We start from the raw sequence: 13,805 nt of genomic DNA on the forward strand, positions 1-13,805 counted from the left end.
AATGTGATGTGACTGTGGCAGTTTTGAAGAACAAAGTTTTGTCAATATATCAAACATTGTTAACAAACTATTTAGCATTGCTTTGTATAAGTTTGCTTTAATAGCATTTCTTCACAGTGATATTTCAGAAAGGTTGGAAACTGGTCAGCATAAAATATTTCCCACCTTTTCTATTTTAATTTGTATGCAAAAATCATCACAATATATCTTCAACTATAAAATTACAAATGCTTTCTAGTGGTGACTGCATTTCTAGTTATAATAGAAAAGGGTATTTCTAAGACATCTACAATGAGGTAAGTCTAAATAAAACAGAATTTGAGTAACAAATCTTTCTGATCTATGGGCAATTGAAACTAATTTAACAAAAACAACTAATAGATGAACTGAAAAGACTTAATTGTTTTTCAGTATGCTTAGTGGGTGCAAAATTGTTAATGAGATGCAATAAACATTTAAAAAGATCTGGATATTTCACTTTACATCATAATTTTGGCACTTCATGGAACATTTATTTCCCAAAGACCAGTGATGGTATGTATACAAGTTCAGCAGGTTTTCCACGTACCTTGTAGACATTGTACGTGATTACTGGCAAACACTGAGATGTAGTGAAATAAACATTCCCATGTATTTGCACATGCATGCAGTAGTCAAACAATTATAGTTTATGCATTCTCGAAGATGGTATCTTCAGTATTCCTTTCAAGCACTCTCTTCAGCAGATCTTGTTTCAGATTTAAGTCTTACAAATTCTTTAGCCACATCATCGCTGGTCCTCTGAGAGAGTATTCTAAGAATAGTCAAACCGGTGTCATCCATAGAAACATTTTTCAAAAGGGGATACCATGCCCCATAGCTTCCCTTTTCTGCTATGCTCTGTAGCTGAATCACTGTCATTCCGATAATTCGATCTTCTCGGGCAAAGCAGTAATCCTTAACTGAGAGATGAAGTTCATAGGCTCCTGGGTGGTTTTCATTACCCAGAATACTGTGTGGATTAAAATTATAAATTTTGAGAAAAAATTTTATTTCACCTAGAGATCAACACAGTTCTAAAAATGCTATACATTTTTATATTGGGAAATAGAGTCTCACTTTATTTTAATTCTGATTTTTAAAATTTTACTTAGACTGTCTTTACTTAGATATTACTTATAATGTAACTTAAAAACTCCTTCTTTCCCTAGATATAAAAAGGAACTCCATCTAAATATGAATTTGTGCCCTGATGTTAAACATATCAATAGAAACTGGAATTAAAGCATTGTGCTGTACTTAATCATTGAAGTCAGGATCTCCCCTCTGATATAGGTGTAGGATAGGGTTGCTGGGGATCATGGGAGCTAGGCTTGGGTAAGGGATATGTCGGAAGAATTTCGGTGTCATTTCAACATCATTTATTAAAACCTCTTTTATTTACCTCAGGATCCTGAATACGTTGTATCTAGGAGCCTTTTCTCGGGGGAATTCACTGCACAGACTACCAAGCACTATTCACAAGATGCTAAATTGGATACAAATCTCCAGAGCACATTAGTTCCAGCAGAGGCTGATTCTTTAATGCCACTTCTTTCATATGGCAACAGTTAGGCTGCCAAGTGTGGGGCTGAGGGTGGCCTCTACTAATAACAACGCAAGACAGCTTGTCAGTGCACCACTGAGTGTAATGTAGAAGGCTGGGTGCTGATATGCTGAGAACAATTCTCTCCTGCACTTTCTTCAATTCATTCTCAGATATTGATTTTCTCATAAATGCACATCTATTGCTCAGCAGAATAGCACCCACATTCCTTCCTATTAAAGTGACTTTTTCTAATCAAGCATGCTGTAGACACAAACTTTCGTGAGCTTGATCCTATGTCTCCCTCTCTTCTTTATCTGTCCCTAGTTCAGATTATCCAGATTTGTGGAATGAATTTCATCTATATGCAGATCATTTTCAAGTCATATTCAATTATATATTTGATCTTTCCTCTTGGGTGTCCAATAGGCATTTCCAAATCAAACAAAATCTCTGATCTCCGTATCTCTTGTCCCTATGTCCCCATCTCAGTAAACAACTCCCCCAAAATCTAGGGGGTATCCTTTATTTCCTTCAGTAACTTCCATTTGCCCTAATTGGATGTACTCCCCATCTTTCTTTTTGCACTTTGTCATAAATGGAATGCTGGCCTGTTAGGACTATAATAGAGTTTCTCTGTGTTCTGGCTTCCAGTGGTTTTGGCCGAAAGGAAGACCTATCACAAAATCAGAAGTAATGAGGAGAGCAAGATCAGAGTCTTTGTTTCTGGCTCCTTGCCTGTGAGGCTGTTTCCCAACACGGAGGGCCACTGCTCTTTTAAGGTGGCCCACTGCACCGGAAGTTTTCACTTCCCCAATTTTAATAATATCTCATCCTCTCCTTCCTCAGTGCCCTAGGGGCCACATCCTGGCCACTACTTGCCCCAGGTTACATTTCTTGTAGTCTCTCTACTCTTACATCTTTGTAAATTCCTTTGTACATAAGTCTGTCTTAAAATATTCTAAATTGAATGTTCTCAGGATCTTAAAATATTCTAAATTGAATGTTCTCAGGAACCTAATTATATTCATGTTCTACCTCCAGTCCACTGAAAGTTCTATAGAACCTACTTCCAATACATATCCAGAATTTTTCTACTACTTGCTTCCATTTCCTACTACCATCTCACCAGTCACTGTTATCTCTTACCTGGACCATTGCAAAACCTTCTAACTTACCTTTACATATTTGGTCTTAATTCCCTGTAACTTTTCTCTATACAGCAAACAGAATAGTCATTTAAAGATGTAAACCAGATCGTTCCTCCCTTAATCTGAAAATCCTTCAAGGTCTCCTGTTGAACTGAGACTGTAACCTAGTCCCCTTTACCCTGACGCGAAGCCTTGTACCCTGATACCCTCTTCAAATTCAGTTCACCTCACTCTCTTGTCCAGTATATACTGTTTCTTAAATTGGCCAGGCAAGCTTCTGCCTTAGGGTCCTGGCACTGACATTTTTGATTGGCCTGAAATGCTGTCAACACTCCTCTGCATGACTGATGTTTTACTTTTTTTAGGTTTCAATTTAAAACTCAGAGAGGCTTCCCTGAACACCAATGTAAGTAGCCAAGTAAACACTCTATTGCATTGCCCTGTTTTAATTCTTTGCATAATACTATCATAATAGGTTTTTGTTTATCATAAGTTCCTCATCTCTAGAAAGTATATTCCATGAGAGCAGAGAAATCCTATTATACATAGTCAATGCTTATAGTATTTCCTGATACATGGTAGGCACTGAACAGATACTGACAATGGAAGGAACTAAAAACATAGCCTTTTTCATCTGCCGGGGATCTGTGATGCTCAGTAAGTAAGTTTAGTTACACAGTGACTATTGCCTGGTTGAATAAATGAGTTGGGTCATGACTTACAACTGAAATGTTTCATTGTACTTGGGTGACCAGGTGTTGCTTTTTGTCTTTGTGCCTTGTTTTCTCTTCTTGTCTCCAAGATTGGGTCCCAGCATACAAACTTCCACAAAGGGGCGGAACATGGCGGTGGTCTGCCAGTTCAGGTTATTAATAGCCATCACTATAAAACCAAAAAGGGAATGGGATACAGAGTGTTAGCCAATGAATGTGTGGAATCTCTGCCTCTCCCTTTTGGTACTTACAATGAATTTTTGTTTTAAAAAATGATGTGTGAAGCCATAACTTGTATTTGATAGTGTCCTAACTCCAATGATAAGAAAATATTCTTGAAGAAAAACATTTCACTCTCTGGAATGCACACTTGATGGGACTTTCAGCTCTTAGTTGTGTGACACCGGAGTGGTGAAAGTTATCATTCCTCTTGTGTGGGTAAAAACATGATGTTTTTCATATTAAAAATACTGTTTATATCTATCATTAAATATTTAGAAAATAGATTTAAAATCTATAATTTTTCAGAGGCAATCCCTTAATATTTTATGTATGGTTTCAACATTTAATTCATATATAGAATGGGATCATAATATATTGCAGTCTTATAAGTAGCTGTATTTTTTAAGTTCATCATTGATATCTTTCTAATTCAATATATTCAATATCTTCCAACTGCAAATATTCCACTATATATATATTCCATCCTATATTTAACCAATCACCTATTGTTAAACACAAACACAGTTGTTTCTTAATTTCAAGCATCACACATAATTCTTAAGTGTACCTTCTCATATTTATACTTTGCCCACTCTTTAATGATGATATTCTTAAGGAAGTATCTTATAACTAAAATTGCCATTGCAACAATTTCATAAAACTTTGAGCATTTGCTTTACAGTGACAAAATATTTTAGGATACTGGCATGTATAGGCATTCACATTTATCTGTATTTTTCTCTACATTGCATGTAATTTGTTATAGATGATAGATAGCAGTGATATTTTTATAATACAAAGATCCATTCAGTAATGCAATTTTACATATGTTAGAGGGGCATAGTTTTTATTGAAGTGGATGTTATTTAGAACATGGTTCTATTGAGCAAAATATTAACCATTTAATTTCATCTTTGAAATGACCCTTGAATTCAGGTGATATTTTTACAATATAAACCAATAGATTAAACTATCATTTAAAAAATCAAATAAGTTGTTGAAAATAACTTAGAGAAAGAATTAGGTAGGTTATGTGAATATTAAGCCAACCAAACCACTAATATTCCATATATATATATATATATATATATATATATATATATATATATATCATAGGATTAACCACAGAGAAAATAAATATTTCAAATTACATACATTAATTATCTGTGGCATATATTTGTTTTTAAATAAAAATTCTGGCATATATTTGTTTTTAAATAAAAATTCAGGTTCAGGAAGACATTCTAAACCCCTAAAATAATTTAATACACATATTCAAACACAGATAAAAATGACATTTTAATATTAATTTTGCAGACATTAAAGTCTGATGAGCTGCTTGGCCTATCTGGATCCAAAATGTACCTTTCACAGTGACTTTATGCTCTCCAGTTCCTGGGGTGGTGGTGATGTCCACATGAACAGAGATCTGACCCACTGAATCTTTGGAGGAGCGACCTGCAAGTAAGCAGAAGCTTAGGGCCTGAACTTTCAGATACTTAATAACGGACATCTACATTATCCGCATAAGGGCCTTGAAAGTGTTCTTCCTGGAATTGAATGGTTCTTTGTATGAATAGCACATAACATTGATATATGTTCACCAAATTCAATTTGCTGTGCAGGTTTGAGACTTGGATATAATCATATTTACTCAAGGAGTTAAAATTTCATATGATCCTCAGATATTGTGTTACTATTACAGGAAGATGGCTGTAGAGCACCTGCCCTCATGAAGGCCACAGTACGCCAGGCGAGACCAACATATAGCTACAGTATAGTGTGATAAGGTCTCCTGATGGCATAAAAGTTAGTCAAGTGTTCAGCATGTTGTATTGAAAAGTACCTGTGATTTGGGGTCAGATTAACTTGTATTTAAATCATGGTTATGCTACTTCTGGTTCTGTGATAAGAATTTGCTGTGTTCTCACATATCAATTGGCTCATTTGTAAAACAGGGATAATAACACCAACTTCTCTCTCTCTCTCTCTCTCTCTCTCTCTCTCTCTCTCTCTCTCTCCCCATATACCCTAATTATCCTTTATATTTTTCACACACCCCCCCAAAAAATATAGTTATCTCTCATTCTTTAATGTAGCCTGGAATATCACAGCACTAACTACAAAGGAAAGGTTCAAAGAGTATTTGCTTAAAAATAAATTACTGAGCCCTGGTCAGTGTTGTTCAGTGGTTGGAGTGTCAGCCTGAACATTGAAGGTTCGTAGGGGTGCATTCGTCAGGCGGCCAATGCAATCGATGTGTCTCTCTCATATCAATGTTGCTCTTACTCTCTCTCTCTCTCCTCCTTCTTCCCTCCTGCTCTCTCTAAAAATAAATGGGAAAAAATATCCCTGGGTGAGGATTAAAAATAAATAAATTACTGGGCCATTGCTTATAATAATCAAAACAGTAAAATATTTAATGTTTGGCCATTGATCCATTATATGAACATATCATAATTTAACCATATTTCGGTTGTTTCCAATCCTTTGCTATTATAAACAAACTATAATAATTATAAGTTTATCTATAGTATAATTCTTAGAAGTAAAATTTATTTGTCAATTTTAATTTTGCCCCGGAGAGATTTTAACAATTTACACTTTTATATGCAATATAGAAGATCAACAAGAAATGTACTTTTCTAAAATAAATGGCTAATAATTGAATCTGAAAATAGATGATTCTAAGAAACCTTTGGTTTCTAATCTCAGATAATTGCTAGTTTGGGGCCTAAACCTCTCCATAGGACCTGCTGATAAGAGCCATTTCATCACCAGGACCCCTCTCCCTCGATAATAAAAGAATTAAAAGAAAGAAAGTGATCACTCAGGCATTAGTAAAGGGACTATTCTTTGCTCCTGGGGAAAGGAAGAGGGGAAATGTCCCCTTTCCCGGAGGTGAGGAAAAGGAAAATCCAAAAGAAATACTCCTAAACTCTGGAAGTGCCAGAAAGATGGGCATTTCACTTTTGGATTGGCTGCTTACTTAGCAGACAATATGACCGGAGCAGGGTTGAGTGAGGGACAATTAGCCAGACAGGGGGCCAGGGACCAACTCCTTAAATTTATGGTTGCTAAGAAGTATAGGAGATGGTTCCTAGATGAGCTTGAAGTGCCAGAATTGGGAACAGGAGAGGGAAGATGTGATCATGGACTGTGGCCTTGTCATGGATTGCACAGATGGGGCAAGGAGGCAGGCAGCTCCAAGCTCGTAGCATGCCAGTACCAGCTGAAGTGCAGTGGGAATGAGTAGCCCAGGCCTGAGTTTGGAAGAATCCATCAATGCTCCAGCTGCTACTTGGAAATGAATGTCATACTACCAGCTTCACAAGCTTCTAGTTCCCCCCAAACAATAAACTGGAAGAGCTGTAACCCTACTCAATGACCAGCAATGTTCACACAGACATTTAAATAAAGAGTCATTGGTCTTGTTCCTCTCTTTTCTTCCTTCCCAACACCAGGGAACCTACCACCAGGAGGGAGAGGAAAGGTTCACATGAAAGAACCCATGCCTTCCTTCTCCTTTTCCCATTTTTGTCTGCTTGCAGAGAGAGAAGGGACTGTGAATCCAGTAAGAGATTAAAGATGTAAGGTGACCAGGATGAGGTCTTAAACACTGGAATGACTTGATAATCGTGCAAGTCACTGATATGGCAGGGACCTGGACTGTGATATCAGTGGGGGAGGTGTCTATGCAGTAGAAAATGGGCTCCTTGCCAAGAGACAGCCTTTCCTATTCTGCTTTTTCTTCCCTTGTTACTGTTGTTTAAGGGAGGTTACTTTCCTCTTCCTTCTGTCTTTTTTATGTCCTGTTCATACCTTTGTGTACATGTATTATCAAAAATCTTAAATTGGTTGTGCCATTTGTCTGCTGAATCCTTAGTTTATAGAGTTGACACCTGTGATTTGCTCATAAGTTGAATGAAAATGCTCCTAGTATTTTCTCAATACTCTTAGGTTTTATGGAATAATGAGCCAATCTTTTGCGGGGAAGGCAGCAACTTTTATCATTATAGGTTTCAGAAAGGAGAAAAGCGTAAGGAGGCTCTTTAAAATTGAGTTAGAATTCATCTTTTAAACAAGGATGAATAAAACAGAACGGTGTGTCCTGCAAACTGCAAGTAGTTCAGTGTGGATGGAGCATATTGGTGGTACCTTGAATATAACTTAAAAATCTTCAGACATTATCTTAGAGCTGCTGAGAAGGCTCTTAAATTTTTGGAGAAGGCTCTTAAATTTTTGGCCATGGGTGGCATAGTCAGATTTATTTTTAGAAAAAAAAATTCATTCTCTCTGGAAAGCCTAATATTTGCATCTCATTATTCCATGAATCAAGTCCTGCAGTCCAGTCCTTCATTAGGAAGCTTTCGATTATTTTCTACTTCATCTGCACGGCTGGCCATGCTGCTATCTTTAGCCTGATTCTTCAAAACTTACTTCATATTTTCATCAAGACAAACCACAGGTTTGGAAAATTCTTTGTCCATTAGCCTAGGAAGCCCTGTCCAAGTTCCTCTACCATAAAATAATTTTTAAAAATTCTATAAATAATCTGCAATTATGTTCTTGATTTCCTCAATACTATGACATTGTACGAAAACCCTGGGCAATGGAATTGACTGCTCTGATGGATATGGTCTCAGTCACTTATTACGGGGTAATGAAAACTCCACAAACCTTGATTTTCTTATTTTTGTAGCACCAACCCGACAGCTTTGTGGTGAGAATAAAAATAGCTAATTTTGCCCGACTGGCGTGGCCTATGAACCAGGAGGTCACTGTTTGATTCCCTGCCAGGGCACATATCTGGGTGCAGGCTTGATCCCCTGTGCAGGCTTGATCCTCTGTGTGGGGCATGCAGGAGACAGCTGATCAATGATTCTCTCTCATCATTGATGTTTCTATCTCTCCCCCTCTCCCTTCCTCTCTGAAGTCAATAAAAATATACAAAAAAATAAAAATAGCTAATTTAAAAAACTGTACACTATTTTCTACCTTCCTATGTAACAGCTGTTATAAAGCCTATATAATAACTGCCCAGCAAATGAATCCAAGTTTATTAGATTTCAATAATTAATTACACAATGTTTCAAAGTTATAAAACCCCTTGAACATGCATGCATAATGCCCACATATAAAAATGGTTTAAAATCCATGGATATTGTGGTTACCGGGGTCAAAGACGGCAAGAAGACCACTCTGGAGTGACTGGAGTTCTTCCTAACAAATTCAGAATTCCCAAAACTTTCCTGGTTCAGTAGAATAATGATGGCAGATTTTTAGAGCCCTCAGGGAAAACTGCTCCCTTCTATTAAAAACGTTCATTAACCATGAATCTGATAAAAGGCCTCCAGCATCTCTGAAAATGCGTGCCGGTTGCATAATTGTCTCTGGCGTTATACTAAGGTTCAGAGCCTGCTCAGTGCTTGGGTTTGCGGTTAAAAATTTTATGGGTGAGCATCATGTGTTACTACAAGCAAGAAGGTAGCAATGGCTGGTTTCTGCTAGTGTAGCCATAAAAAAATGGTCAGGCCGAAACCGGTTTGGCTCAGTGGAAAGAGCGTCGGCCTGCGGACTGAAGGGTCCCAGGTTCGAATCCAGTCAAGGGCATGTGCCTTGGTTGCGGGCACATCCCCAGTGGGAGATGTGCAGGAGTCAGCTGATTGATGTTTCTCTCTCATCGATGTTTCTGACTCTCTGTCTCTCTCCCTTCCTCTCTGTGAAAGATCAATAAAATGTATTTAAAAAAATGGTCAGGCCAGCACTTGATATTAATTTTAAAGGAGAATGCCAAAGCACTCACTGGGTGTTATTTCTTCACCGGAGTTTCCAATTGCCAAGGTAATGTAAAGGCTTTAGTTGTGTTGTGATAGAATTGGAGAGATTGCTATGGTAGAAAATGTAAAATTCTAATTAGGGAAATAGGTGAGTTGCTGTTTGGTGTCTTTGGTTACGGATGAAATATCCTGTGCTGTTTTCAAACAACTAACAGCTAAAGTATCTAAAACCTTTTACAAGGTGCTCTTTCAATGCACAGAGGTAAGTGTTCCTCTTTCACAAATGGCTGTTCTGTTGTCTTCCACCTGTACATCCTGTGCGTGTGCTTTCTACAGAAACATGGACTGTTGCACTGGGAGGAAAAAAACATTAAAAATCCCACCTAGGCACTCAGCAGTGCCTGAACATGTTGTGAAACCTCCTGGGGGGAAACATTTCCCAGACTCTCAAATGCACACTTTCTTTTCTAACACAAACTGTGAAACTTACTGCTCAATCCAGGCAAAGAGTCTGGAGAACTGACTGCTTAATGTGACACACCCTAAAACTGTGGAATTAGGAAAGTAATAGAGTAGAAACAACTGGTTAAAAGAGTTTATTGTTATTGCAATTATTGCCTAATAGTCATGCTATTCATAATTGTCACTTTAAAAAATGCCAGGTTTCTGCTTTCATGGCCTGGAGTTATACCACTCCTAGCACCATGGTATGCCTTATTTTGCAGTTAATTATGCAGATTTTTTTCTTCCTAACTACCTTCTATAATCAGGAAACCTCTATTAATCCATACTTATTACTAATTCATATAATAAACTTGTAATATTCTTTTGACATATATTAAATGACCAATTTGTATTTATTTGTTGATTAATTATGCAAGCTGCCCTCACGTTGCATGGTATTTGTATAAGTGATATGCCTGGGTTCCAATTCCCACCGTTTAGTTCAATAATGCCTGTCTCCCAACCAGACATTCAAAGTTCAGTCATCGTGTTACATTAAATGCATAAAATAAAAAGTTTGCTACTAGTATTTTAGTCCACAAGTCACTATGTAAAGAACAGATATGTATCATCAGTTACCAATCACAGCACTTCTTTCAGAGTCTGTTGGTGATCTATTCAGTTCACACACAACAGAGGATAAAAGGGCCACATTGAAATGGGTAGGAAAGGCAGAGGCACATTTTCGCCCAAAATACCACCCCTGGAACAGCAACCCACAATGGGGAGGGATCTGAAAATCTCCACAAATACTGCCAAACAGAAAAAAACCCCAAAACACAGCTCCCTTCTTTCTGAGGAGCAAGGTGTCTCCCATATCGGGGACCTGCACCAGAAAGACAAACTCCCAAAGCAAAACATGTGACTCTGAAAACCAACAGGCCAACTGAGCTTACAACCTGGAGAACTACAGGGCTGTAGGGAACAGGGATTCTGCTCTTCAAGGGCTCACACACACACACACACACTCACTCACCTTGGGACTCAGCACAAAAGCAGTTGGAAGAGAGCCTAGATCATATGTGAAAGATTATTTGCTAACTTTACAGCTTCTTCCGGAGGGGCGGAAGTGTTTTGAGACTCTTTCTAGGGATGCAGGTGCTGGCAGGAGTCATTTCTGTGCTTTCCTTCTGCATTGCTAGCGCCAGCACTAGCGGGGGCCACTTTTGCAGTTTTCCTCTAATTTGCTAATGGGGGTGAGTAAGAAGCCCACTCCCTTGCTTTGCTCCCAGGAACAGCCCCTCCTGAGGCTGCAGGCACGCAGCTGCAGTCTGCCATGCTGCATTCACCAGAGGCAGTGGGTGAGCAGCTGGCTCTGCCCACCCTGACCTGCTCCTGCAGCCCCACCAAAACCAGCAGGTGTGGAAAGGCGGATTGCTTTCTAGGCCCCGTGACTTTGAAACAGAATGTTCAAGAGACAACCAAGAACTAGGGCAAGATTAAGCATTGCGTTTTATCTCCTGTGCAGGGCTACTCCTTCAAAACTGAAAGGGAGAGCTAATACATAGAAACAATCATAGAAAGTTAAGCAAAATAAGGGGAAAAAGAAATATGTTCCAAATAAAAAAACGAGATACTGAAGCAATGATAAGTAATTTACACCCTCCTTCCCCCTGCAAAATAAGTTCAAAGTAAGGTGTTAAAGATGCTCAGCAAGCTCAGGAGAAGAACAGATGGACACAGTGAGAACTTCAACTAAGAGAAGAGGAGGTCCAAGATGCTGGAGAATAGGAAGATGGAGAACTCGCCTCCTTCCATGAGTAAAATCAAATATACATGTGTATAGGTAGCAATTACTCCCATGAGACAACAGAGCATTGAATGAACAGCTTCTGACATCAAAAAAGAGATGGAAAAGAAAAGGGGGGAAGCCCTCAGGGAGCTGTGCAAACTCTCCAGTGCCATTATGTCCCCCTCCGCTTTGAAAGGACAGGCAGGTCTAGCTGCTGATCACATTGCCTGGAGTCTCTTGCCTCAGGGAGCAAGCAGGAACAATAGGGTCCCCAGCCACCTGACCAAAGAAATACAAAGGATCATAGACCACTATGAGCAATTATATGCCAACAAGTTGGACAACTTAGAGGAAAGGGATAAATTCCTTGAAACATACAATCTTCCAAGACTGAATAATGAAGAAAAATAATATTTGAATAGAACAATTACTAGTAAAGATATTGAATCAGCTCCAGACCCAGCTCCCAGAGGAAGCTTTCCCTGGGCAAGTCCATGTCTAGTCTCCGTTATGCCTTTCTCCTTTGTGTGCTGCCCAAGCTCCCTCCCTTCCCTATCATAGCACACATCCCACTGGGCTGTGAGTGCCTGTCTACTTCTCTACCTCTCCATGAGCCTATGAGCGTCTACAAAGGTTTGCCTGGGAGCCACTATACCTGTCGCTCCTGTTCTTAGCAGCATATCCAAACACCTGCAGAACTTTAAAAAGTACAAATGCTGGCACTCTACCCCAGAGATTCTAATTTAATTGGCCCAGAATGAAGCTCATATCTATATGTTTTTAAAAGTCCTCAGGTCTTTCTAATGTACAACCTGAAGAGTGGGAATCACTAACTTTAACTACCTTTGGTGCCTGAGAAGTAGGAGCCCAGTAAGTGGTTGATGGATACCTGAGTGAATGAATGAATGGATGAATGAATGAGTGACTCAATGATGGCTTCAGTCAACTAGGATTCAGCTAGAACAGAGCAGGAACTGGTCAGACGTATATAACTCCATGGCTTCAGTGCTTTGCTAGCAATATGCCAAGTTAAATATATTAATAACAAAATGAAGATGTTTATGTTTATTTCATTTATTTTAAAACCTATACAGTAACTCCATATTTACATACTCCAGATTTTAAAGTCTTATTCAGTACAATGTAATGATCAATAAGCAAAATAGACTAAAAAAAGAGAAGAAAAGGAAATGCAAAGGGTTTCTTGCAATAGGTTTTTCTGTTCACATATCTGCTAGGACGTGGAAGCTATCGGTTCCCTATTTCTCTTCTGACACATGTTATCCATTCTGTCCATAACAATCCCTTCTATGTCAATATATTGTCCTTGCTAAATTACAATAGATTAGAGCAATTCTGGATTAAAATGTCAGAGCAATCTATTATTACCAAGCTCTGACACCTTTTCTACAGAGGAGTTAATTTGTGTACACTGCCTCCTGCAGAGTAGCTGCCTCAAAGTAATGGTGAGAATTACATTTTACTATTTCTACACTAGCCTCTGGTTCTTGTTTTTGGCCTGCAATAATGTCTTTAGTATTAAATGATCTCTCAGCCAAAGATCTGACCCTGGGACCTGCTGTTGATAGCTGCAGTCATCTCTTGGATCTGTTTGTGTTGTCCATAACACAGCTAATTTTTTAAAATGGCTTTGAATGTTGCTCCTTGAGAATATTCTGCTGGGTAAGCACTCTTGACTGATTATTTAAGGAAGTCAATTCTGTTGTCAGACAGGTATCTATTACCGGATCACCATGGACACTGCTCCATTTACCCATCAGTGCACATTACACATTCCCTCTCAATGCATTAAATTACTTGATCACATGCTGCATTCAGCAATTTCTTCATGACATCTGCTTGGTCAAAATGACAACCACATCAGGGCAGAGAGGGAAAGCACAGGGTTTTATATCAGTAAACTGAATGTGTCATCTATATTTTTTCACTCTAATCTTCTGTTTCTTTTTATATATTTAAACATTTTATTTAAGAAGTGGTAGATGCTCACTAAAAACAAATCAGATAATATGAAAGTGTGTGATCAGAAAGCTAATAAACTCAGCTGATTCCATCCCTACTATGTTTACTTTAAAGTTTATTCTCCAGACCTCAATTATACACATATAAACTATATCT

The 13,805-nt window shown here is 38.3% G+C and overlaps 1 protein-coding gene across 1 annotated transcript in view; it reads right to left on the reverse strand.

Moving 5' to 3' along the window:
• Window positions 1–411: 411 nt before the first annotated feature.
• UNC13C (unc-13 homolog C) overlaps window positions 412–13,805 on the reverse strand; it is a 503,951-nt gene continuing 490,557 nt past the window's right edge. Inside the window, exons 30-32 of the mRNA XM_023751588.1 lie at window positions 5,016–5,108; window positions 3,438–3,597; window positions 412–991 (exon numbers count right to left, since the gene is read on the reverse strand). Of these exons, the coding sequence (XP_023607356.1) occupies window positions 706–991; window positions 3,438–3,597; window positions 5,016–5,108 (539 nt within the window). The 3' untranslated portion in view covers window positions 412–705. The remainder of the gene's footprint in view (window positions 992–3,437; window positions 3,598–5,015; window positions 5,109–13,805) is intronic.

This window comes from Myotis lucifugus, unplaced genomic scaffold, assembly GCF_000147115.1.
Source record: "Myotis lucifugus unplaced genomic scaffold, Myoluc2.0 scaffold_23, whole genome shotgun sequence".
NCBI classification, from domain to species: Eukaryota; Metazoa; Chordata; class Mammalia; order Chiroptera; family Vespertilionidae; genus Myotis; species Myotis lucifugus.